This window comes from Oncorhynchus mykiss, chromosome 2, assembly GCF_057628025.1.
Source record: "Oncorhynchus mykiss isolate SJ-2025 chromosome 2, ASM5762802v1, whole genome shotgun sequence".
NCBI lineage: Eukaryota > Metazoa > Chordata > Actinopteri > Salmoniformes > Salmonidae > Oncorhynchus > Oncorhynchus mykiss.
The window spans coordinates 34918686-34944746 of record NC_143023.1 but is presented as its reverse complement, the minus strand read 5'-3'; the positions used below and the strand labels follow the sequence as shown (position 1 = coordinate 34944746).

The window sequence follows — 26061 nt, the reverse complement described above, 5'->3', positions numbered from 1 at the left end:
ATGTCCGGGAACTTGCAGGTGCCTTGGTGGAAGAGAGGGGTAACATCTCACAGCAAGAACTGGCAAATCTGGTGCAGTCCCTGAGGAGGAGATGCACTGCAGTACTTAATGCAGCTGGTGGCCACACCAGATACTGCCTGTTACTTTTGATTTTGACCCCCCCTTTGTTCAGGGACACATTATTCAATTTCTGTTAGTCACAGGTTTGTGGAACTTGTTCAGTTTATGGCTCAGTTGTTGAATCTTGTTATGTTCATACAAATATTTACACATGTTAAGTTTGCTGAAAATTAATGCAGTTGACAATGAGAGGACATTTATTTTTATTGCTGAGTTTAGCTCTATTAGGCAGGGGTGTCAAACTCATTCCACAGAGGACCGAGTGTCTGCGGGTTTTTGGTTTTTCATTTCAATTAACACCTCGACAACCTAACCAGGTGAGCGGAGTTCCCTAGTAATTCGTGACCTTGATTTATCATTCAAGGTTGGAGCAAAAACCTGCAGACACTCGGACCTCCCATAGGGGTTTGACACATGTGGATTAAAGTAATGAACCACTCAAACTAGTTTAATCAGGTGTGTAGATTTCTAATTTCCTTAATTTTGCGGCTCTTGTCAAATACTTTCTGCAGCACACAATACTGGTCAACATGAGCTACCAAAATGATTCTGACGTGTGCCAGGCCTTGCAGTCCCAAAATAGAAGGGATTTCAACAGGCAAGAGCCCCCCCCCCCCCCCCCCCTTCTAATTTCCCGCATTTTGTGGCCAGAGTCAAATACTTTCCATAGAACAAACTTCACATCAGGGTAGGATACCCGAAATTAATAATTCATGTATGTGTGTGTTATATTAAACATAGAGGATGGAGTAAAATGTAGGCAAGCAATAAACATTTCAGAACAACTACTAGTCGAATAAGACATCTGAAGACAGTAGCCTAGACATTGGATGTAGGCTAAACATTGGTACCGCTTCTTGAAAATAGAATTGTGTAGATATGTTAAAGCAACCAAACATTTGTCAATGTTATATTTTATTTTGTGCATTAATTTCATTATTACTTTATTTACTTAGTTTCTTAATTCTATAGTTATACTGTTTGTTGTATAGCCTGTTGGAATCTCAGACGACCAGAACCTTAATAATAATCACCATACTTACTTCACAAACAATAATTATACTAGTTGACTTTACGGACACACAGTAGGCTACTGACACTCGCTCCGCGGTGGTCGTGAATGGGTATGAGGGCTGGACACCCTGCGACCCAGACCCTACTGTTGTCTATTACACATACTAATGCCTCGTTCAAATGCTATCGGAGTTCTCAGAAATTCCTAGTTCCTACTGGGATGTTTCACTTGAATGACCCCCCAAATAGGAATAACAAGTGGGAAATTAGAAAATTATATTGCCAATCTTATCGGTTTAAACATTGTTCCGAATTCAAAAGCACTTGAACACAATCATGTCGGAGTTACAACTTCCCATTTCCCACGAGAATGTGAAGCCAGCATAATACAGCGTTTAAGTGCTCGTCGGTACCTGGAAACTGACATTCTGACTTGCTAACGGTTTGAACGCGTTACAGTAGCCTAAGTATATAACATGATTGGCATGACCGTAATAATCATCATGGAAAGGCCTTGGAAGTGCCATAAGTGTAAGCCAACATAATTCATTATTTTACATTAACTTGTTTAACATGTAATAAATGCATTATGAAGACAATTGTGTAATTTAGGCTCCACGAAATATGTAATGCGTAATGACGAAAATCGTGTACTGTTGCCTATACGAAAAAATGCCCTTTCTGATTACAAGTGCACCAGTATCCCAAAGTATTAAACGAAATCAAGCATAGAAAACAGCATTGGCATTAATAAAACCATTTTTTTCCCATGAATTAAGTCGCACGTAATGTGTGTATTTTCTCACAAATTCTGTTCAGCAAGTCTAAAACAGTACATATAGGCATACAAATACACATTTTAAAACAGGATAAAATGAAGGCAACATTTTTGTATATTCATAACGACGAATTAGCCATAAAGAAGAACAACAATTAAATATAGGCTGTCGTGTCAATGGTTTTTGCAAAGGCTTGTATGGAGCCTAGTGGTTAAATTAGTCTTTTCGAACGAAATAAGTAGCACATCAATTCGTGTATTTTCTCACGAATTAAGCAACACAAATACGCACACAATTTGCTAAAATGCATTATGTACACAAATGCACGTATTGAATGTGAGATTGTGTTGCCACCACTCATGTTATCTACATTATTAAATGTCCATGTGGGCTGTGCTATGTAGGTAAAACCCTATCGTTCTCTCAAACAGAGAATCAGTGAACATACAAATTCAATTAGTAGAAACGACCGGGATTATACAGTCGCAGTACATTCTAATGACCTAAACATGACATTTCTACCTTTAGATTTTGTGGCATAGAGAAGGTTAAGATATCAGACAGGGGAGGTGAGATAAATAATACTCTGAGCAAAGGAGAATGTTTTGGGATTTTCACCCTCCATACACTATTTCCTTAAGGTCTTAAATTTGAAATGCCTATGTATTTTATGTTGTACATTTGAAAATGAATTATGCCCCTATTTCAGATTACTCTGACGTTTTTCTTACACTGTACCCAAGGATTTATGAAAACTTGCTTGGTAGGTTGATGTCCTCATTGTGGTTTTACAGACGTGTTTTAATACGTTTTATGTACACACTTTATTCGAATATTTATGAAATGCATATTGTTATATTTGGTAGCACTGATTTGTTTTTCACCTTGCCTCCAACCCCATTCGATGCGTGGAACGGATGTGGGTGGGGCTAGGTCTACATAAGGGTGCTATTTTAAAAAACTCACAAAAGCTTATTAAAGATCAGTGGTACTATCAAGGGCAATGTGCTGGTTACTTCCTTTTCCTCATACATTTATAAATACACACAACCATCAAAAGTAAGGTAGTACCTCAATAAATAGGTTTAGGATTAAATCAAAATGCCAAAACATGAAATGGTTTGACCTCTACTTCTCCAAACCATGTCTTTGTCAGTCCTTCCCATGGTGACACAAGACAGAATCATTACAAAAGTAACATTACATGAACTTCCTTAAAAAATATGTATAACCCTCCCAGAAATACTTGCTTCAGCTGACACAGGGCTGAAAAATAAAGAAGTACCAAAACTATTACCCACAGTAGCTTTAGTTAAACAAAGTCTCTGTATCATCATAAAACATTCAGTCTGGAATATGAGAAAACACAGCAGTGCTGTATAATAGAAGCGATAGTACTGTGTGCTATCTCCCACGTTTTTAGACAAAATTGCTGTGTCACTCTCCACCAATAATAGCCTTGACGTTGGAGTAAAGTGCTGTATCTTCATCTGTCTCTCGTACTGGCTTACCGTTCTCGTTCTCCACGTCCTTCCCTATCATCTCCTCCCCCTTCTCCCCTTCCACCTCTTCCATCACGCCACTCCCCTCTCCACCATCTTTTCCCCCCTCATTCTTCTTCTCTCGTTTGATTTCGACGTAGTCGGACTCTGTGGGAGTGGTCTTCTTCTCTGCCTCCTCAGGTGTCTTCTTCTTCAGTAGGGAGTAGTTGATACTGGCGTAGTCCACCTCTTTTGGTTCTTCCCCTGGGGCCGAGTGTCCCGCAGCTCCACTGGTCTGGAGCCCTCCGTTTTCAGTTCCCTCCCTCAGCTCCACCTGCAGATGTGTCTGTTCGCCCATCACTGCCTGTCCTGCATCTCTCTATGGAGAACATTACATAAATAACTGTGTTGGGAGTCTTTTGTTAGCTTGGTGGTCCCAGACCTGTTCGTGTTGTCTTGTAAACTCCTGTTGGCATGTCAATGCCAACTGAATGTTGGTAAAGCTGAATAAAGAAAGAAACTGGTACGGCACCTGTTGGTCTTCACATGCCACCATCTCCAGGTTCGTGAAAGGGCTTTTGGAGTCTGAGTTCTTTGGGGTCCTCTCTTTGCGCCTAAGGAAAATATTACAAATTAAATTATTCAATAACTGTATTTTGGAGGGGTTAGAAAGCACTTCCATTACAATATGGTGAAAGGCATTGGCACTTTTGACAATTAATCTGATGTTCTTGACAGTAAATATAGATATGTAAGACAATCTGCAATTGATTTTTAAAACAACATACTCAGTGAATAGTATCTGTTCGACAGTAATAGAATGCATGTACTTTTTATTTTTCCCTGTGAAACACAGGATGATACAACCGATGGTGGCTGAGCAGGCTGCACCAATCACAAATGCAGTAATCAGTGGTGGGTTCAACAGCATAGCCAAGATGTCTTTAGATACTTCCTCTACAAAGAGAACAACACATGTATGATTTCAGAAGTGGCTCAGAATACTATGAATCCTCTGAAGAAAAAAGCATATTTTCTCAACCAAAGCATGTACTGTACATCTATCTATATGTTGCATTCATATTGGGTGGGACTGGGAAGCTGTGGCTCTCTAACAAAGTATCTTAACTTATATCTTTACATCCGTGTTTTTCTTCTTCTTCTTTTAGGGTGACTTGCAGCTTCTCTCTCACTCTGCCCACTTCATTTCTGCTGAAGCACAAGGTCAGATAATGTACAGTACTTACGTGTCACATTCAATTTCAGTGTCTTCTTGGTGGTGACGCCTCCATTGAAGGTCACCAGACACGTGACCTTGTTGCCGTGATGCTTAGCTGAGGGGGTAAAGGTCAAAGTTGAGAAGTGGGTTGTTGTGACGCGGGTCAGATCCTCTCTCCTTTGTGTAGTGGTGTTGTCTCTGAGCTCAGTGATGTTGTCTCCTGTCCCTCTCCATGTCCATGTGATGTTAGGAGGAGTTCCAGAGCAGATCCCCGGGGCGGTGCAGGTCAGGGTCGCTGGTTCTCCCTCTGTCAGAGGAGGAGTCAACACTGAGGGCTTCTGGGTCAGAGCTGGACACAGAAAATACAAACTCTGAAGTGAATTTGACATATGTGCACCAGACATCAGAGAAACATAATTAGACCCATGTTAAACTGCCCCAAAAATTCCACCACTATTTAATAAAAAAGCAGACTTTGGAAAGGGAGACTTGGGGAGGGGTATCTTGGCATTTGTGAATTGGAGGTATGAACCTGTATGTTGCAGTCAGCGTACACATTTAATTGTACCTGTTACAGTGTACATAGTCATGCTATACCTGTTACTGTGAGTTTAAATGTTCTTCCTTTAATTTTGAATTGATACTGTCCAGCATCATTCTCTCTGATGTCGTTGATGATCACGCTACAGTTCCCCTTTGTCAGGTCTGGCTCCAGTAGATACACTCTGTGGTTATAACCCTCCTGAGCTTTAGAGGAATTTTTGGAGTGGAAAATTATATGATTAACCTTTTTACGTTTGCCATTTGCAGGGTATTTGTACCATACTGCTGCGTTCTGCTTGACTCTATCAGAGTGATTGAAAGTACATGAAATAACAGCACATAGGCCAGTCTGTGCTGTTATTTCTTCTGGACTGAAGATGATGCTGTTTGTGTTTGCAGCTGATGGAGCTGCTGCAGTAGGGACCTGTCCTGATGGAGGGAAATTAATAATCATGAGTAATACAGGAAGCACTTGGATACTACTTCACTTGTCCGTAACATTTTTGATGATACAGAATCATTTTTAGATTAAAATGGGTTTTAATTGCCTTACCACTGCAACTACCTCATCTATACAAATAGTCATGATTTCAAAATGTATGACACTTTAATGATTAAAGGGACCCTACTTTGACATGTTGCTCTCTCTGCCAGAGAGAAGAGTAGAGCTGCCCAGATGAGGACCCACATGCTGCCTCCACTGCCTCGATTAATCACCCACAACACCAGGGTGTGTCCTCTTTCACCTCTTTCTATGGTCTCCTTGTCTGTGTCCACAGCTCTGCAGCACAGAAAGAGTATACATATGACCATATATACCTCTGTGATGAATTATGATGGATTGTGCACAAAATTGAATTGTTTCCACGCCCACCATGCGTCATGCGTAGTGATCATGTGAGATGAAATGTGTATTTTTTTTTAAAGTGAGCACTCAGTTTGACTTGATGATGATCCGTTTTGGATCGTAGCGTTGTCAATAAAGTGGTGAATAGGGAGCTTCAACAGAGTGCAGGCCTTCTTGTTGACCATAACCATAACAATTCATCCCATTGCCAGCTGTGAATACAGAGGCATTCCTAACATCTGACATGATCTTTTCATGACACGTTTATAAATTGTTACAAACTTCTTAGCACATTTTTTTTCCCAACTGTAATTTAATGCATGGAGAGAAGATATCAAAGTCCTAGTAATGTTTTATTTTACCCTAATTGTCTGGAATCTATTTTAAAAACCACATGGTAACAGAGTAATTACTTACTTTTTACCTAAGTCACATGGGGAGTCATTGTAACAAACAAAGTAACAATTGTTTCTACCAAGGAACAAGGAGTTACTCTTTTTGTTAAAGCATTTCAAGTTGTGCCCAGAGTTGCCCATTTTTTTCCAAGCACTTAAAAAATACATATTTATTTTTGCCATGCAAAGAACAAGACTGAATCAGCACATTACCTCTCTCTGTGTGCTCTCTCTTCCTGTTGACTGTGAGCCCTGTGTGAGTCTCTGATGGGTGTGAGCTGTCACTTCATGTCCTCAGTCTGTTACTTCTCCCTCCAACCTGGTGCTGCAATCGAGGAAGTCGAACACATCAACCAACCCATCAAACCCCACCAATCCACACATACCACCCAGCCATACTGTACTGTATCTAGACCATAATCAACCCAAACCCATCAATTCATACTGATCAACCAACACTACAATCCCCATCGCTTTTATATTTCGATGAATTATTCAAAAGCAGTAATACTATAATTTTGTGTAGTTTTAAAGCAAATGTGCATGTAGTCATAAATCAACATAATTCAATCCACGCTACTATGCCTCTTTTAATAGTTTTGGTAAATGCTTGATTTTACAGTCCTGTGTCAGCTCGTACTGTATGTGCCTGGTGGTTGTACATTTTCAAAAAGTAATATTTACTAGTTGCACGAAGCAAGTTTTGAAGGTATTTTGTAATGTTTTTTAAGGAAGTGTAATTTTACTTTTGGAATGTTTTTGTTTTTTCACAATGGGGAAGGACTGACAAAGACGTGATTTGGAAAAGTAGAGGTCAAACGATTTCTTGTTTTTTCTCTATTCCTTCAGTTTTGCATTTGAATTTCAAAACTTTCAAGGGGGCAAAACCATTCATCTTGAGACGACGGGGGAGATTGTGTACGTTACTAATCACTGAAAATATCAAAATGCCCAATGGATCATGATAGTTTCTAGTCAAAAAAAAGTAGGGGTGCAAAAACATACATTCGCACCCCTATTTTGAAAGTGGGGATGCAGCTGCTCTGTTTGCTACATTGCTCTGGCGCAGCCACTGTTTTGTAATCAGGCCCCTTGACTTTTCTTTTTCCACATTTAGTTACATTACAGCCTTGTTCCAAAATGGATTTCAAAGAAAATCCTCATCAATCTGCACACAATACCCCATAATAACAAAGCAAAAACTGGATTTTAGAAATGTTTTCAAATTTATCAAAAAAATAATCAGAAATACCTTATTTACTTAAGTATTCAGGCCCTTTGATATGAGCCTCGAACTTGAGCTCAGGTGCATCCTGTTTCCATTGATCATCCTTGAGATTTTTCTACAACTTGATTGGAGTCCACCTGTGGTAAATTCAATTGATCGGACATGATTTGGAAAGGCACACACCTGTCTATATAAGTTCCCAAAGTAGACGGTGCATGTCAGAGCAAAGACCAAGCCATGAGGTTGAAGGAATTGTCCGTAGAGCTCCGATACAGGATTATGTCGAGGCACAGATCTGGGTCTGCAGCACTGAAGGTCCCCAAAAACACAGTGTGATACCGTCATTCTTAAATAAAAGAAGTTTGGAACCACCAAGACTCTTCCTAGAGGGAGAAGGGCCTTGGTTAGGGAGGTGATCAAGAACCAGATGGTCACTGAGACAGAGCTCCAGAGTTCCTCTGTGGAGATGGGAGAACCTTCCAAAAGGACAACCATCTCTGCAGCACTCCAACAATCAGGTCTTTATGGTAGAGTGGCCAGACGTTTGCCTCAGTAAAAGGCAGGCACATGACAGCCCGCTTGGAGTTTGCCAAAAGGCACCTAAAGGACTCTCACAACATGAGAAACAAGATTATCTGGTCTGATGAAACCAAGATTGAACTCTTTGGCCTGAATGTCAAGCGTCATGCCTGGAGGAAACCTGGCACTATCCCTACGGTGAAGCATGGTGGTGGCAGCATCATGCGGTGTGGATATTTTTCAGTGGCATAGACTGGGAAACTAGTCATGATCGAGGGAAAGATGAACGAAGAAAAGTACAGAGATTCTTGATGAAAATCTGCTCCTGAGCGCTCAGGACCCCAGACTGGCGTGAAGATTCACCTTCCAACAGGACATTGACCCTAAACACACAGCCAAGCCAACCCAGGAGTGGCTTCGGGACAAGTCTCTAAATGCCCTTCAGTGGTCCAGCCAGAGGCCGGATTTGAACCCGTTCGAAAACCTCTGGAGAGACCTGATAATAGCTGTGCAGTGACTCTCCCCATCCAGCCTGACAGAGCTTGAGAGCATCTGCAGAGAAGAGTGGGAGAAACTCCCCAAATTAGGTGTGCCAAGCTTGTAGAGTCATACCCAAGAAGACTTGAGGCTGTAATTGCTGCCAAATGTGCTTCAACAAAGTAGGGAGTAAAGGGTCAGAATACTTATGTTAATGTGATATTTCAGATTTATGTTTAATACATCTGCAAACGTTTCTAAAAACCTGTTTTGCTTTGTCATTATGGGGTATTGTCTGTAGACTGATGGGGAAAAAACTATTTCAACCATATTAGAAAAAGGCTGTAACGTCACAAAATGTGTAAAAAGTCAAGGGGTTTGAATACTTTCCGAATGCACTGCATATTCTTTGCAGAGCTGTTGTGAAAGAAGTGGTCAAGGAAGTGAGTTTGTGTTTATACTGGGCATTCTGCCCCTCCCACCCCCACCTAGCGTCCACCAATCATGTCAATGCGGAGCTATTTTGAGCCCTCCGTATTGTTACAAGATTGTGGCGGTGCATGGCTATGCGGTATGGAGCAACATTTGGCCTCTGCATGCCTCCGGGGGAGTCACAATTGCGTCACACCATCCATTTGGCACCTCCGACCACATTTCCAGATAATGCATAAATTGTCTTTTAAAAGCGCTTCATGGTCAGAGTCTGCATTGGCCGTACAGCATTTACAGTGATATGGCCTCTGCAGAAGTCAGGGCGTTTATACTTCTTGCTCTTTGTGGAGCAGCACAGAGCTGTTGTGAAGGAAGTTGTCAAAGAAGTGAGTTTGTGTTTATACAGAACCTCGCACCCCCACCTACCGTCAGCCAATCATGTCAATGAGGAACTATGTGGCGCCCTCTGCATCCGACCACATTTTCGGATCAAGCATAAATTGGCTTTTAGAAAGCAATAGCTGCACCACTGGTGTTTAAAATGAAAAGGCACCTGAACCTGAATAGGAAGTACTTACAATGTAGTGTAAGGTATCTGTATGCGCCTGTAACGGTTGTCTTGGGAAGAAGGAGAGGACCAAAGTTTGGTAAGTGTTCATCTTATTTTAATGAAACTGAACACTTTCAAAAACAAAACAACGAAGTGAAAACCGAAACAGTTCTATCTGGTGCAGACACACAAAGACTAAAAATAACCACCCACAAAACACAATAGAAAACAGGCTACCTAAATATGGTTCTCAATCAGGGACAACGATTGACAGCTGCCTCTGATTGAGAACCATATCAGGCCAAACATAGAAATAGAAAATCATAGAAAAACTAACATAGACAACCCACCCAACTCACACCCTGACCATACTAAAACAAAAGACAAAACAAAGGAACTAAGGTTAGAACGTGACAGTACCTCCCCCAAAGATGCGGACTCCGGCCGCAAAACCTAAACCTATAGGGGAGGGTCTGGGTGGGTGTCTGTCCGCGGTGGCGGCTCTGGCGTGGGACGTGGACCCCACTCCACCATAGTCCTTCTCCGCCTCTCTACCCGCCTCCGTGGCCTCTTTAATGAGGCGACCCTTGCCGCCGACCTCGGACTGAGGACCCAAGCCACGGGTCCAAATGGACGGGAGATTCCGGCAGCCCCGGACAGGCAGGAGACTCCGGCAGCGCCGGACAGGCGGGAGACTCCGGCAGCGCCGGACGGGCGGCTCTGGTGGCTCAGGACAGACGGGCAGCTCTGGCGGCTCAGGACAGACGGGAGGCTCTGGCGGCTCAGGACAGACGGGAGGCTCTGGCGGCTCAGGACAGACGGGAGGCTCTGGCGGCTCAGGACAGACGGGAGGCTCTGGCGGCTCAGGACAGACGGGAGGGTCTGGCGGCTCGGGACAGGCGGGAGGCTCTGGTGGCGCTGGAGAGGCGGGAGCACCTGTATGGAGGAGAAGGAGAGACAGCCTGGTGCGGGGGGCTGCCACCGGAGGGCTGGTGCGTGGAGGTGGCACCGGATAGACCGGACCGTGAAGGCGCACTGGAGCTCTTGAGCACCGAGCCTGCCCAACCTTACCTGGTTGAAAGCTCCCCGTAGCCAGGCCAGTGCGGCTAGGTGGAATAGCCCGCACTGGGCTGTGCTGGCGAACCGGGGACACCATGCGTAAGGCTGGTGCCATGTACCCCGGCCCGAGGAGACACACTGGAGACCAGATGTGTAGAGCCGGCTTCATGGCTCCTGGCTCAATGCCCACTCTAGCCCGGCCGATACGGGGAGCTGGAATGTACCGCACCGGGCTATGCACACGCACGGTGGCCTCACGGCATAACACGGTGCCTGTCCGGTCCCTCTCTCTCCACGGTAAGCACACTCTCCGTGTGCCTCCCCCCCAATACATTTTGGGGCTGCCTCTCGGGCTTCCTTGCCAGCCGTGTTCCCACAAAGCGCTGGCTCCCTTTAGCTGCTGCCTCCACTCTCCTGGCTGCCTCCACCTGTTCCCATGGGAGGCGATCCCTTCCAGCCAGGATCTCCTCCCATGTGTAGCAACCCTTGCCGTCCAGAATGTCCTCCCATGTCCATTCCTCCTTATAGTGCTGCTCCTGCTGCTGCTGCCTGTTACCACACTGCTTGGTCCTTTTTTGGTGGGTGGTTCTGTAACGGTTGTCTTGGGAAGAAGGAGAGGACCGATGCGCAGCGTGGTAAGTGTTCATCTTATTTTAACGAAACTGAACACTTTCAAAAACAAAACAACGAAGTGAAAACCGAAACAGTTCTATCTGGTGCAGACACACAAAGACTAAAAATAACCACCCACAAAACACAATAGAAAACAGGCTACCTAAATATGGTTCTCAATCAGGGACAACGATTGACAGCTGCCTCTGATTGAGAACCATATCAGGCCAAACACAGAAATAGAAAATCATAGAAAAACTAACTTAGACAACCCACCCAACTCTCGCCCTGACCATACTAAAACAAAAGACAAAACAAAGGAACTAAGGTCAGAACGTGACAGCGCCTATCAAGTCCATGTTCCTAGCTCAACAGTACAGTAGTAAACTCAACATAAAAATAAACGTCCTCTCACTGTCAACTGCGTTCATTTTCAGCAAACGTAACATATGTAAATATTTGTATGAACTTAACAAGATTCAACAACTGAGACATAAACTGAACAATTTCCACAGACATGAAATGGAATAATGTATCCCTGAACAAAGGGGGGTTCAAAATCAAAAGTAACAGTCAGTATCTGGTGTGGCCACCAGCTGCATTAAGTACTGCAGTGCATCTCATGGACCAGATTTGCCAGTTATTGCTGTGAGATGTTACCCCACTCTTCCACCAAGGCACCTGCAAGTTCCCGGACCTTTCTGCGGGGAATGGCCCTAGCCCTCACCCCCCGATCCAACAGGTCCCAGAAGTGCTCAATGGGATTGAGATCCGGGCTCTTCGCTGGCCATGGCAGAACACTGACATTCCTGTCTTACAGGAAATCATGCACAGAATGAGCAGTATGGCTGGTGGCATTGTTATGCTGGAGGGTCATGTCAGGATGAGGCTGCAGGAAGGGTATCACATGAGGGAGGAGGATGTCTTCTCTGTAACGCACAGCGTTGAGATTTCCTGCAATGACAACAAGCTCAGTCCGATGATGCTGTGACACACCGCCCCAGACCATGACAGACCCTCCATCTCCAAATCGATCCCGCTCCAGAGTACAGGCCTCGGTGTAACGCTCATTCCTTCGACAATAAACACGCATCCGACCATCACCTCTGGTGAGACAAAACCACGACTCGTCAGTGAAAATCACTTTTTGCCAGTCCTGTCTGGTCCAGCGACGGTGGGTTTGTGCCCATAGGTGACGGTGATATCTGGTGAGGACCTGCCTTACAACAGGCCTACAAGGCCTCAGTCCGGCCTCTCTCAGCCTATTGCGGACAGTCTGAGCACTGATGGAGTGATTGTGCGTTCCTGGTGTAACTCGGGCAGTTGTTGTTGCCATCCTGTACCTGTCCCACAGGTGTGATGTTCAGATGTACCGATCCTGTGCAGGTGTTTTTACACGTGGTCTGCCACTGCGAGGATGATCAGCTGCTCATTCTGTCTCCCTGTAGCGTTGTCTTAGGCGTCTCACAGTTTGGACATTGCAATTTATTGCCTTGGCCACATCTGCAGTTCTCATGCCTCCTTGCAGCATGCCTAAGGCACGTTCACGCAGATGAGCAGGGACCCTGGGCATCTTTCTTTTGGTGTTTTTCAGAGTTAGTAGAAAGGCCTCTTTAGTGTCCTAAGTTTTCATAACTGTGACCTTAATTGCCTACCGTCTGTAAGCTGTTAGTGTCTTAACAACCGTTCCACAGTTGCATGTTCATTAATTGTTTGTGGGTGATTGACCAAGCATTTGAAAGCAATGTTTAAACACTTTACAATGAAGATCTGTGAAGTTATTTGGATTTTTAAGAATTATTTTAAAAAGACAGGATCCTGAAAAAGGGAAGTTTTTTGTTTGTTGCTGAGTTAATACTGTATACTGTATACTGTATTCTCTACATGTACAATCATTCATTTTTTCCCGTGGACCTTCAGACGAGTCTTGTGAGGCCTGTGGGCATCAATGAGCAAATCAACCAACATGTGCATGTGTGTGAGAGGCTCATCTTTCCATAGACGGGTCATGATCTTTTTTTTTTACAGGCCAAACCGCGGGGCCGCAGACATCGACTCAAGGGGTAACCCCTTAGAGTAAGGCATGGTCTCTTAAACCTTTCTAAGTATCCGTGGGGTCCACCACCAGGACCACATGTACTTCACTGAAGCTGCGTTTCACTTTCTCACTTTTGTCTTTCCTGCAAGAGTTTGTTCTTTCCTGCATCTCTTCCAAAATAAGTCTGCCATGCACTGGACTTCCTTCCATAACGCATAGCTCTGTAATGCCTTTTAGTCTTTGGATTTAATGCTAGACATGCTAAAAGCCTTCTCCATGTATGCATTGGCAATCTTGTGTTCATTCCTGAAGTTCTCCGTCAATAAGCCCTATGCGGAGCCATGTGTTGGCAGCTCCTAACTAGCTCTCGAGCCTGCCCTCTGGTGGATTGTTAGAGGAAGTGCATTTTGTCTTGGCTAGTTTGGGCTCTACCCTCTATACCATATTCAAATGACTGAATGAAAGACCTGTACTGTAAAATGTCACCATCATGTCTCTGGGTGGCAGAAAGGAATGATGTTGCTATTTGACTAACATAGCAGTAACTTAATTCTGTCTATGGAGAATGGTGACGAGAGGGTTTTCTTCTATGTTTTCCTGTGAAATGTCCTTAGCACCGTCCTGTGAATTGGAGAGTCTTACCTGTTCTCCCGTTGGCCCTCTATGCGAGTCGGTCAGCACAGAGTGTCTGCCTGGGCCCTGTCCTGTATACTGTAAGTCTGCAGACTTGGGTTAGAGTCTTGTGCAGCAGTGTGCTCTCCATGAGCTGCTGTCCGAATCACATTGTGTCCTGACTGTGCTGATTGAGCTGAAACACGGTGAGCCTGGGCTGATTGAATGTCAATGTACTCAATAAATTTGGGTCCTGCTTTTGGGTACGCACACTTGGTGCATGTCTGGCAGCAGTGCTCTTCCTCCCTGTGTGAAATTCAAGGTCTGACAGCCAGCATCTCTGCCATTTCCTCAAAGTAGTCATTCACGCCATCTATTGTTGTCGACTTGGCATTTCTTTCCCTACAGATGTCTAGACGATGAGCTTTGCTGAGGCAGCTGCTTTTTCAGTTTGCAGCTCAAGTCTCCTTTCTTTTTTCTCAGTTCCATCTTTTGTCAGTTTCATTGCTCCTTGTCCTCTTGATGGTGTTTGAACTTGAGAGCAGCAGCCTTTGTTAACAATGCTGCTGTTTCAGCCTCGGATACAGGCTGAGGATGTGGAGGATACACGTGAGCGTACACTCCCCGTAGACCTACGGCTGGAGGTTTGGGACACGCTGTCATTAGCTTTACCATCCTCTTTCTCACCAGTGCAGTCATCATGTTTCTCTGGTGCTAGGGGCCGCACCCTGAAACCGTAATAAATGCCTTTAATATGCTCCCCCTTGGGTTCATATCAATTTAACAATAAAAAATAAAAAAATCCTCCTCAGATATCATGTCGTTATAGGAATCATTCAAATATTTGAAAACGTTCAACATTTCGTTGAACTGGACGGAGCATGTTTTCTTTAACAACTTAACAACTTCTTTAACAACTTCCATTTCTTTCAATGCACGCTAAATGTAGCCGTCACCTTACAATATATCCATCAGTAGCGATTTTAGCATGTAAATCTTGGTGGGGCAAAAAAAAATCATGTGGGATGGATGCCAGCAAAGCCACCACAAAACAGAACACTAAACAATACATTAATTGCACTATAACGGTGACAAACGATGCCCACAAACTATTTGGGCCTACATAAAGCTGCCCCAACAACGGCAGTCCCAACAGCAGTCCCAACAGCAGTCCCAACACCTTACCACTGCTATACCTGGCTTTCAATGGAGCCTTGTTTGGCAGCGAAACAGTTCATTCAGCCTCATTTACTACGCTAAAAAAAACATAGCTGATATGGCTGACTTGCTTCAACAAATGTGGTTTCTACTGACAATTGAGATGTACAAACTATGGCATAAGGGGACGACAAGCAGATAAGAGGCAATCCTTAATTTCGATTATGACATTAATGAGTGACGGACGCGCTCAATATACGACTAATTATTGAATTTGCGATTTCTAACTCGCTGTGAGCACCGATACGTTTTATCTATAATTTCTCTTCATTATTTCTCTTCATATGACAAGTATTAAAAAAGATTTGTCAGTAGATTGTCAACTTGATTCATTATGATGACTGCTAGCTCAGACTTTGAAAGTAAGATGTTGACATGATCAGTCCAATCAAAGCTACTCTACGTATAACGTGATTTGACGTCATTTTATCTGTGGCCAATGACCTTGAGCCTTCTTGGAAGGGGAATTGTAATGTAACTCTATGGCAGGACCCAAAGGGCTGACATTTTGGATGTCTATCCTTACTAAAGGACTTAAACTATGCTATGACGTACTGTTCCCATGAGTGACAGAACACTGAGCCAATCACAGCGCAATGCTCCTATTTTCTGCTGGTTCGCACTACCACCCCAGAAAGCACTGAGCTAGGCTGAACACCTGCATTTTGGAGCTGCCTTTCTCAAGAAAACAAAAAAGAGACCATGTGTGTATGCAGCTTTATTAACTGAATGATATATATATGTATATCTTTTAGATTGTTTGTAAACTGATATGTGACACGTATTAATGCCAAATTTACATACAAAGGCAAACCACCAAAATATATTTATTTACAGTGGGGAGAACAAGTATTTGATACACTGCCGATTTTGCAGGTTTTCCTACTTACAAAGCATGTAGAGGTCTGTAATTTTTATCATAGGTACACTTCAACTGTGAGAGATGGAATCTAAAACAAAAATCCAGAAAATCACATTGTATGATTTTTAAATTGATGGAGTATAGGTCACGGTGGTGGGTTTGGAATGGTCCAGTTGGTGAGGAAGCATATGGCAGAGTGGTACAGTAACAGTGGTGACCCATCATCCAGGGCAGGTGGGCACCACACTTTAAGGTATATATATAAAATGTATGTGCATATGTGCATATATATAAAAACTTTTTGGGGGGAGGGGTACCTGCCTGTTTTACTTGTTATTTTGGCTGAGTTTTCTGTCATGATTGGCTGAGTTTTCTGTCACTCATGGGACAGTATGTCATCCCCAAATCTAAGGTTAGAGCTCGAAGATTTTTGCATAGAGTTATATTAGAAGTGCCCATCCAAGATGGCTCAAGGTCATTGGCAACAGATAGAATGACATCAAATCCCGCTATATCTAGCTTTGATTGGACTAATCATATCAACATCTTACTTTCAAAGTCTTAGCTAGCAGTCATCATCCGTTGTCATCAAGTCAACAATCTACTGGCAAATCCTTTTTTAATCCTTGTCATATGAAGATAAATAATGACGAAAAATTACAGATAAAACGTATCGGTGCTCATCGGCCATTGTACATAAAGATTACACGACAAGTTGGAAATCGCAAATTCAACAATGAGTCGTTTGGAAGGAATCAGTGGCTAACTGCAAGCGTTGCAAAGAAACCACTAACGTTAGCCTGCTGTGTTTTTTTTTCAAGCTCCCACCATAAATCCAGAGAATGCCAGACTTTGATGACAAGGTTTGATGACAACATTTGCCCACAAAGGACCGCTGCGCCACCTTCACAAGGTGAGTCCAACAATGTCTGGTATGCTGCTGCATAAATTATGCAATATATAAGGGATAAATGTATAATGAGCTAAGAAAGTAATACTAAGTGTAGGTTGTGTAGTAAGCTGTTGGTAGCCAATCAGTGGCGGTTCTGGGGGGGGCAGTAATTGACAATAATTTTGAACCCCCTTGTGGCCCCCCTAAATGTGGAGTATGAAATCATTTTTACATAACTAATTTTTGCTATCGTTCTTTTCTTACATCCGTTATTAGACACTGATGATTATGAACATGGTCTTTTGCCTGCTAATACCTGCAACGCAGTGAAGAAGAAAGGTGACAACAATAACGTCTAATGTAACTGGCCTCTCTAACAGTACCAATGGCCCCAGCTTGGCCCCCTTGTTGAAATGGTCTAGAACCGCCACTGTAGCCCATGTGCCTCACCCTAATAATTTGGTCTATTTTCACCAACGCGATATTGTAAACACATTGTTCGTGTCACGTTCTGACCTTTATTTCCTTTGTTTTGTATTTATTTAGTATGATCAGGGCGTGAGTTGGGTGGGCAGTCTATGTTTGTTTTTCTATGATTTGGAGAGTTGTATGTTTCGGCCTAGTATGGTTCTCAATCAGAGGCTGGTGTCATTAGTTGTCTCTGATTGAGAATCATACTTAGGTAGCCTGGGTTGCACTGTTTGTTTGTGGGTGATTGTCTATGTTAGTGGCTTGTGTCAGCACAGGTCTCATTTGTAGCTTCACGGTCGTTATTTGTTTTTGTATTCAGTGTTCAGTGCTTTCTTTTATTAAATAGTCATCATGAACACATACCACGCCGCATTTTGGTCCTCTGATCCTTCTCGCCTCTCCTCTTCAGATGAAGAGGAGGACGACCGTGACAGTTCGTGGCCGATGTGTGCTTGTTTGAAAACTTTTTTTATACAGCTTTGACAGTGCTACTGATACTAGTAGTGGCGCTTGGCTTGCACGTGCAAATTCAGCACACACAACATTCTATAATAGAATTGTGTTATTTGACGTGTCAAATTAAAAGCTTATTTAAAAGCTTATTTACTTTATATGACGTGTATATTTTTTGACACGCAAAGACCCAAACGGCGCTCAATGTGCCTCACCCTAATAATTTGGTCTATTTCCACCTCTTAATTTCACCTAATCTGTTTTAGAGAAATGTAATCATTGAATATTGTTAGAGATTTCATTGTCTTTTTATATGCCCCATTTATTTATCCTATGATTCTGACTTGGTGTACAGGGAGAACACTGTGAGAACGGCCCATGTTCTGAATTTTGTCGCTGTACATTTCAAAAGTGCTGAACAAATAGTTATATTGACTACATCTGTCGTCGCTCGCTCATTAAAGTCTTAATCGAAATTACAGATAGCCTCTTATCCGCTTGTCGTCCCCTTATGCCATAGTTTGTACACCTCAATTGTCAGTAGAAACCACATTTGTTTAATCAAGTCAGCATATCAGCTATGTTTTTTTAAGGTAGTAACTGAGGCTGAATGAATTGTTTCGCTGCCAGACAAGGCTCCATTTAAAGCATGTTTAGCAGTGATAAGGTGTTGGGACTCTGCTGTTGGGACTGCAGTTGGGACAACTTTATGTAGGCCCTAACATACCCCTTACAGTTTGTGGGTGCCGTTTGTCACCGTTATAGTGCAATTAATGTATTGTTTAGTGTTGTGTTGTGGCTTTGAAGGCATGCATCCCACATTATTATTTTTTGCCTCACCAAGATTTACATGCTAAAATTGCCACGGTACAGTAGGTACAGCGCATCCATTTAGCTGAGGACAGTTTAAGGGGCCAGCTTGCAGAAAACATCCCCATAGTCCATAACCGCTCCTGTTTCTAGGAGACAAAGGGCTGTGATTCGTGTTAGTTTATGGTTCAATCAGGTTTGTACAATGCTGTTTGTACTTACACATCAGTTACAACAGTGGAAGCTGGAAATGCTGTGAGAGTGTCCAGTCCAGATTTATTCTGTTCCAAAGCTGTTGACCTGTTCTTACTCCAGGTGATAGATGGTGGTGGTGGGTAGCTGTCAACACTGCAGGTCAGATTCAGGGTATCACCCTCTCTCACTGTGTTACTACCAGAGATCTTGGGTTCCTTCACAATTAGAAAACAAAGTGCATATGCAGGTAATCATGTCCATGAAATAGAGTCTACGTCGCGTTGCCCTGGCAACCGCTCCACGGACAAACAGAGCGAAGCCCTGGCCTTGGTGAGAATTCTCACACCCATGATGGCATCCACCATGCAGGCCACAGTAATGGCCACAGGCCACAGTAATGGCCCAGGCCACAGGCACAGTAATGGCTCAGACCATGGTCTTCAAAGCATCCATCTTCTGGGTGACCAGGACAGGGGGGAGAGTGGGCAAGGCCAGGAGGAAGGTGTGGGCCCAGATCACTGGGAGGTCCCTGGGGAACTCAGTCGGGGTTTCAACTTACTTTTGAGAGTTAGAACAGTAGAATACACAATGTGCAATTTCGAAATTTGCTTGCGCATCAGCAGTTTTTCTCTTGTTATGTCAGTCACTGGCAGTCACTCAATTAGCCCACGTCAGCCATTTATGTTGTTGTTGTTGATTGGTAAGTTAGTATAAACATGTTGTAATAATGGTTGATGGGGACCCATTGATCACTCGCACTCAGATATCACATTAAAAACCGCAAACATTTATCTTCACCCTATGGCAAAATGGATAGAATTCTCTATGCCCCATGGCAAACATCTGTAGAATTGCAGGATATTAAATCTAAAACATGCATTTTTTTCTCTCCGCTGTCAAGAGGGGAGGCCTAAAATGTTGTGTTCGCAAGGTGGGGGAAACCACATTTTGCTTAGGGCCCCCAAAAGGATAGGGCCGGCTCTGACTACATGTGTGGGTATGGCTGTGGGTGTGCAGACCCGTGAGCCCTCCGTGATCAGTTCAGATTTATTGTGGCCTCCACCCCCATCAATGTTGCCCATCCCTGATTTATACCGTTGGTAGCCTATAATTACCGTTGAACGAATTTTGCGGAGATGGTAGGTTGGAAAAAAAATACACCATTTATACATTCTTTTAACAGATTTCTGAGAACAAACAACATAAAATACACAAAGCCATTAAGTGAGGTAGTGCCTCAATATAAAACAATACTGCAATAATACACAAAAATATTCTCATATACATACGGGTTCGCTGACAATGTCATGAAAACGATACATACGCTTCAATGGGGCAGAAGACCGCATGTTGTGGTGATTCTGGACGGCCAGATATCTAGCAACAATGACACAAAGCTGCCATCTGGGGAATAGTAGGTGGCTCGTTTCAGCTAGTTTTGTCTTTTTTTAGGTGCTTTATGCTAATATGGCAAGCATTTGCTAGCTAGCTAACCAACAACTGTAAAAATGTATTTGAGAGACAAGTGCTCATTGTGCAAATGTATTTATATTTTCAAAAAACATTGGAGATGAAATATAGTTAATATGTCGTCAACATTCGAAACCAACCCGTCTGTTTTACCCCATAGTTGTGCACTCGTCTGTTTGGTTGCCAAACAACCAACCCATCTATAGTACACAACTTTTAAGTACTTTTTAACTATTTAATTTGAGCTCTCTGGCTAGCCCAAAATGAGAATTCTTTATGGCATTTTGCCAAAATGTACTGCAGTATATCAGTATTCTACGTACAGAAATATATTGGTTACAACCACACATACTACATAAAATCCCCACCCATAAAAATAAATGAAATGAAAGAGGAGAAAAACAAGAAATGGTTTGACCTCTCGACTTATCCAAACCACGTCATTGTCAGTCCTTCCTTATGGTGACATAACAGAATCGTTACAAAAAGTTAAATGACGCTTCCTTGAAAAACATTACAAAAACATTACCAAAACTTGCTTCTATGTACAACTAGAAAATATTCTTATTGAAAATGTACAACCACCAGATACATACAGTACCATCTGACACAGGGCTGTAAAATAAATCATTTACCAAAACTATTAACTACAGTAGTTTCAGTTATTAAACAACATCTCTGTATTATCATAAAACATTCAAACTTGTTTCAGCACATGAGGAAACAACACCAAAACTACAGTAGTTTCAGTTGAGCAAAAGTCCCAGTATCAACATAAAACATTCAATCTGAATTCAGAAAAATGATATAGGAACACATGGCTATACAATACTGCATGCTATCCCCCATGTTTCTAGCGAAAATATGTGCGTCACTCTCCACCACCCATAATAGCCTTAACGTTGGAGTAAAGCGCTGTATCCTCATCTGTCTCTGCTGCTGGCTTACCATTCTCTTTCTCCTCATCCTTCCCCATCATCATCATCATCATTCCACTCCCCTCTCCTCCATTTTCATCCCCTTCGTTCTTCTTCTCTCGTTTAATTTTGGCGTACTCTGACTCTGCGGTGGTGGTCTTCTTCTCGGCCTCCTCAGGAGTCTTCTTCTTCAGCAGGGAGTAGTTGATACTGGCGTAGTCCACTTCATTTGGTTCTTCCCTTGTGTCAAATTTTCCCGTAGCTCCACTGGTCTGGGTCCCTCCGTTTTCTGCTCCTCCTCTCAGCTCCAACTGCAGAGGGTTCTGTTCGCCCCCCACAGCCTGTCCTGCATCCGTCTATGGAGTACATTACAGAAAGCACTGTGTTAGGAGTCTTTTGTTAGCTTGGTGGTCCCAGACCAGTTTATGCTGTATTATCAACTACAGAAAGCACTGTGTTAGGAGTCTTTTGTTAGCTTGGTGGTCCCAGACCTGTTTATGCTGTATTATCAACTACAGAAAGCACTGTGTGAGGAGTCTTTTGTTAGCTTGGTGGTCCCAGACCTGTTTATGCTGTATTATCAACTACAGAAAGCACTGTGTTAGGAGTCTTTTGTTAGCTTGGTGGTCCCAGACCTGTTTATGCTGTATTATCAACTACAGAAAGCACTGTGTTAGGAGTCTTTTGTTAGCTTGGTGGTCCCAGACCTGTTTATGCTGTATTATCAACTACAGAAAGCACTTCGATACTACTATTGGCATGTCAATGCTAACTAAGTGTTGGTAAAGCTGAATAAAGAAAGAAACTGGTACGGCACCTGTTGGTCTTCACATGCCACCATCTCCAGGTTTATGAAAGGGCTTTTGGAATCCTTTGGGATCCTCTTCTTTTGTCTATGGAAAATATTACAAATTATATTTCTCTATATTTTGGAGGGGTTCGCATGCAAGTCCATTACAATAAGGTGCAAGGCATTGGCGCTTTGACAGTACATCTGATACTCTTGATAGGAAATGTGAATTTCTAAAGACAATCATCAACGCTCATATAACACTAACTGTACTTCAGTAACAGAATGCATGTACCTTTTACATTTCCCTGTCAAACACAGGATGATACAACAGATGGTGGCTGAGAAGGCTGCACCAATCACAAATGCAGCAATCAGTTTTAGGTCCGACAGCATAGCTATAAGGTCTTCCCATTCCTTATCTAAAAAGAGAACAACAACTCTGTATGGGAAATGGCTCACATTACTTCATATCCTCTGGAGGAAAAAAATTGCAATTTTCCTACTCTCAGCCTAAATGTACAGAACATTCTCAATATTGCAAACATTGGGTGGGATTGGGAAGCTGTGGCTCTCTAACCAAGTACCTTGACTTATATAATTACCTTCTTGCTTTTCTTGGCTCTTATTTTGGGTGACCTGCAACTTCTCTCTCACTACACCCACCACATTGCTGCTGACACACTCCACAGTGATGTTGTTGTAGTTTCCAACAAGCAGGCTGATGGTGCTGTTCACTGAGGAACCCAACACTGACGTTGTGTTCTCTGTGTTGAGCTCCAGCAGTGGCCACTCTATGAGGGGTAAGGGAACCCCCTGACTGACACACACACAGGTCATGACCTCTGCCTGGTCCACACACCCAGAGCCAGGAAGAATCACAGGAAGGTCTGGAGAAAGACAGTGAAAAGAGAGATATTAGTGATAGATTGATCCTATAAACATGGCAACATATTTCCAGATCATAAAATATGAAATGAGTTTGTACTTACACAGCACAGTGACAACGGTGGAAGCTGTCATTGTCCTGTTGTGGTGATGAACTGTACACACATACTCCCCAGCATGTTCTCTTGTCACATTGGAGATGGTGAGATTGGCATTTTCAGTGTAATTCTGAAGTGAGGGACTTGTCCCATTCTTACTCCAAGTGATATCAGATGGAGGGTAACTGTCAACACTGCAGGTCAGTTCCAGGGTACCATCCTCCTTCACCATTTCATGTCCAGTTATTTGGGGGTCTTTCACATCTTTGAGTGCAAAGAGTCTCTAATTTTACACATTTATTTTTACACATACTCTAAATTCAAACTATATTGGTTGAGGGACTGATAACAATGGATCATGATTAAAAAGGGGAAAAGTCAAAGCCATGACGTAACTGGGTGTAGACTACATATTGTATAATTTGATTATTATGAAGGTTAATCCTAGGTTTCAAAGATTCTCCGGAATAAGGTCTTTCATGTAAAATGTAGGATAGATGGTACTCACATGACACATTCAAAGTTACTGTCTCTTCAATTGTATATGTTTTCTGGAAGGTTACTTGACACGAAACCATCATGCTGTGGTGCTCAGCTGAGGGGGTAAAGGTCAAAGTTGAGAAGTGGGTTGTTGTCACGTTGGTCAGGTCCTCTCTCCTCTGTGTGGTGGTGTTGTCTCGAAGCTCAGTGTTGTTGTCTCCTGTCCCTCTCCATGTCCATGTTATTTTAGGAGGAGATCCAGAGCCGATTCCCGTGGCGGTGCAGGTCAGAGTCGTTGGTTCTCCCTCTGTCAGAGGAGGAGTCAACACTGAGGGCTTCTGGGTTAGAGCTGGAGACAGGAAATACAAACACAGAAGTGAGTTTTACATCTGTCTTCAAAACAGCAGTGACACATTATCATTAGTAGATGTGGTAGCAGTAGTGGTATGGCAAATATCTCAATAGATGCTACATCATGAAAAATGTTACAAACAAGTGAAGTAGTATCGAAGTGCTTTCTGTATTACTAATGACTTTATTCATGTCCCTCCTTCAGGGCAGCCACAACTACCACCACCACCAACAGCATCACCCTGGGCCATCGCCTTCAGTCCAGCAAAGATAACAGGAGAGAAGGGACTATGTGCTGTAATTTCATGCACCTTCAATCATGCAGAGAACTTCAAACCTACTGCAGCAATATGGTTAAAATGTCCTAAAAATGGCAAATGTGATCAGGATGAAAATATAATTATCCACTCTGAAACTCCCTCTGAAGCTCAGGAGGGTTATAAACAGAGAGTGTCTCTACTGGAGACCGATCTGACAAAGAAGAACTGTAGTGTGATCATCAACGACATCAGAGAGAATGACACTGGAGAGTATCAATTCAGACTGCTAAGTGCATATACATACCCCAAGAAAGTGAAAATCACAGTGAAAGGTACTTCATTGCTATTATTACCAGTTACGGTGAGAGACTATTACTGTAGTTCATTGTATACAGTTCACCACTTGCCAAGTTCCAGCTCAACATATATCTAAAAGAAAATGGACGTAGCAACTACAGATTTCCCTTTTAAGTCTATCAAAAGTGTGCAAGTTTGAGCATGTGTCCATTAGGCCTCTATGGATATTTTTTTTTAAATCAGCATGAATTAGATTGAGCAATAAAAGCCCACTTTTATTCCACAGGCTTGGATCCTCACTATTCAGCTTTTGCAAGAGCGCATTTTTCACTGGCTGTCCACTGGTTTCAAAAACAGCTTAAACTTCCTGAATTCAACCATTATATGTTTCCAATACACATTTAGATTTGTGAAAAGCCGTCCACAACAACCACAATCCGTGCGGGGCAAATAGCTGAATGAGAGAGGAGCAGTGTGATTCACGTCAATGCGCTATGTAGATATCGATAATAAATCATATCCGTATCGCGTAGACTACACCACTGCTGTCATCCTTACCTCCAAACGTTTATTCATGTTGGATAATCTTTGGATGCCGACAGCAGTCGCACCATTGGAAGACATAGCTTGGACTGTAACCTACAAAAGCCTATCACTGCTCTTTTCCCGCGATTCATCAAACACATTTGGTGTGTCATCATAGTGGTCTCTAATTTGTAGTCAGATTTGCGCATTTTCTCAATGCTGATTTGAATGTCATTGAGAAAGCAGAGCAGTGTGAACCATTTTTTTTTTGCAAACATCCTTTCTGAATTCAATCATCTTGATTTTCAAAAGTATCTGTAATCTGATTACAATAATCTTACTGGTAAAATGCACTTCCATCCCTTCCATGTAACGGATTACATATAATCCGTTACTCCCCAACCCTGCTCCTCCCCAACCCTGCTCCTCCCCAACCCTGCTCCTCCCATAACAGGACAAGATATCGTTACTGGGAAAACTCCCATTCAAAGTCAGCACATGCATGGTGCTCTCCTACAGCTGATTATTATATTAACACTCGTAGTGATAAAAGGGACCTTACTTGGGCATGTGGTTCTCTCTGTCAGAGAGAGAAGTAGAGCTGCCCAGATGAGGACGCACATCCTGCCTCTACTGCCTTGATGAATCAACCACAACACCGGGGTCTCTCTCCTCTTTCTCCTCTTTCTCTAATGGTCACTATCTCTGTCTGTGTCTACTGGTATGGAGCAGGAGACAAGTGTGAAATACAATATGAAATGGTGTTGTGATATTAACAACATATAGCAATACACATTGGATATTAATATTTCATTACACCTTTATGAGTGCTACAGTTGCATTCATAACAACCTTCTTAGCACTTTTATTCAACTAAGATGTATTTTTCTGTAATGCCTAGAGAGGATGTCATAGAAACATTTATGTTCAAGGTTCATATGAATGCCTTCTTCATAATGCATTACAAGCCCATTTATAACTCCTTATGAGTGACTCCTTATAATACAATATAATGCTCAACATAGGCGCTAATTAATAACTGCTCATAAATATATTTACCTGCATTCAGAAATCTTTATACCTAGGCTATATAAAGCCTTTTGAAGCAATATGTTCAAATGCCCTAAATTAATAATAGAATATTACCATTATATTACTT

At 42.7% G+C, this 26061-nt stretch overlaps 1 protein-coding gene across 1 annotated transcript; it reads right to left on the bottom strand.

Annotated features, from left to right (window-relative positions):
• Positions 1-1018: 1018 nt before the first annotated feature.
• Positions 1019-26061, bottom strand: LOC110488583 (uncharacterized). Its single transcript, XM_021560852.3, has 14 exons — positions 25465-26061; positions 23498-23818; positions 22996-23253; positions 22609-22893; positions 22299-22425; positions 22031-22106; positions 21169-21569; positions 6612-6650; positions 5786-5937; positions 5211-5585; positions 4642-4962; positions 4225-4351; positions 3927-4008; positions 1019-3773 (listed from the first exon to the last, which is right to left on the bottom strand). The coding sequence occupies exons 1-14, from the start codon at positions 25523-25525 to the stop codon at positions 3351-3353; spliced, it is 3048 nt and encodes a 1015-aa protein (XP_021416527.3). The 5' UTR covers positions 25526-26061; the 3' UTR covers positions 1019-3350.

Coding starts and splice junctions, on each gene's coding strand:
- LOC110488583 (XM_021560852.3), bottom strand. CDS start 25,525: ATGTGCGTCCTCATCTGGGCAGCTCTACTTCTCTCTCTGACAGAGAGA. Junction 22,107..22,298: donor TTGACAGGGAAATGTAAAAG/GTACATGCATTC, acceptor TATTTTCCATAG/ACAAAAGAAGAGGATCCCAA. Junction 4,963..5,210: donor ATTTAAACTCACAGTAACAG/GTATAGCATGAC, acceptor TTCTGTGTCCAG/CTCTGACCCAGAAGCCCTCA.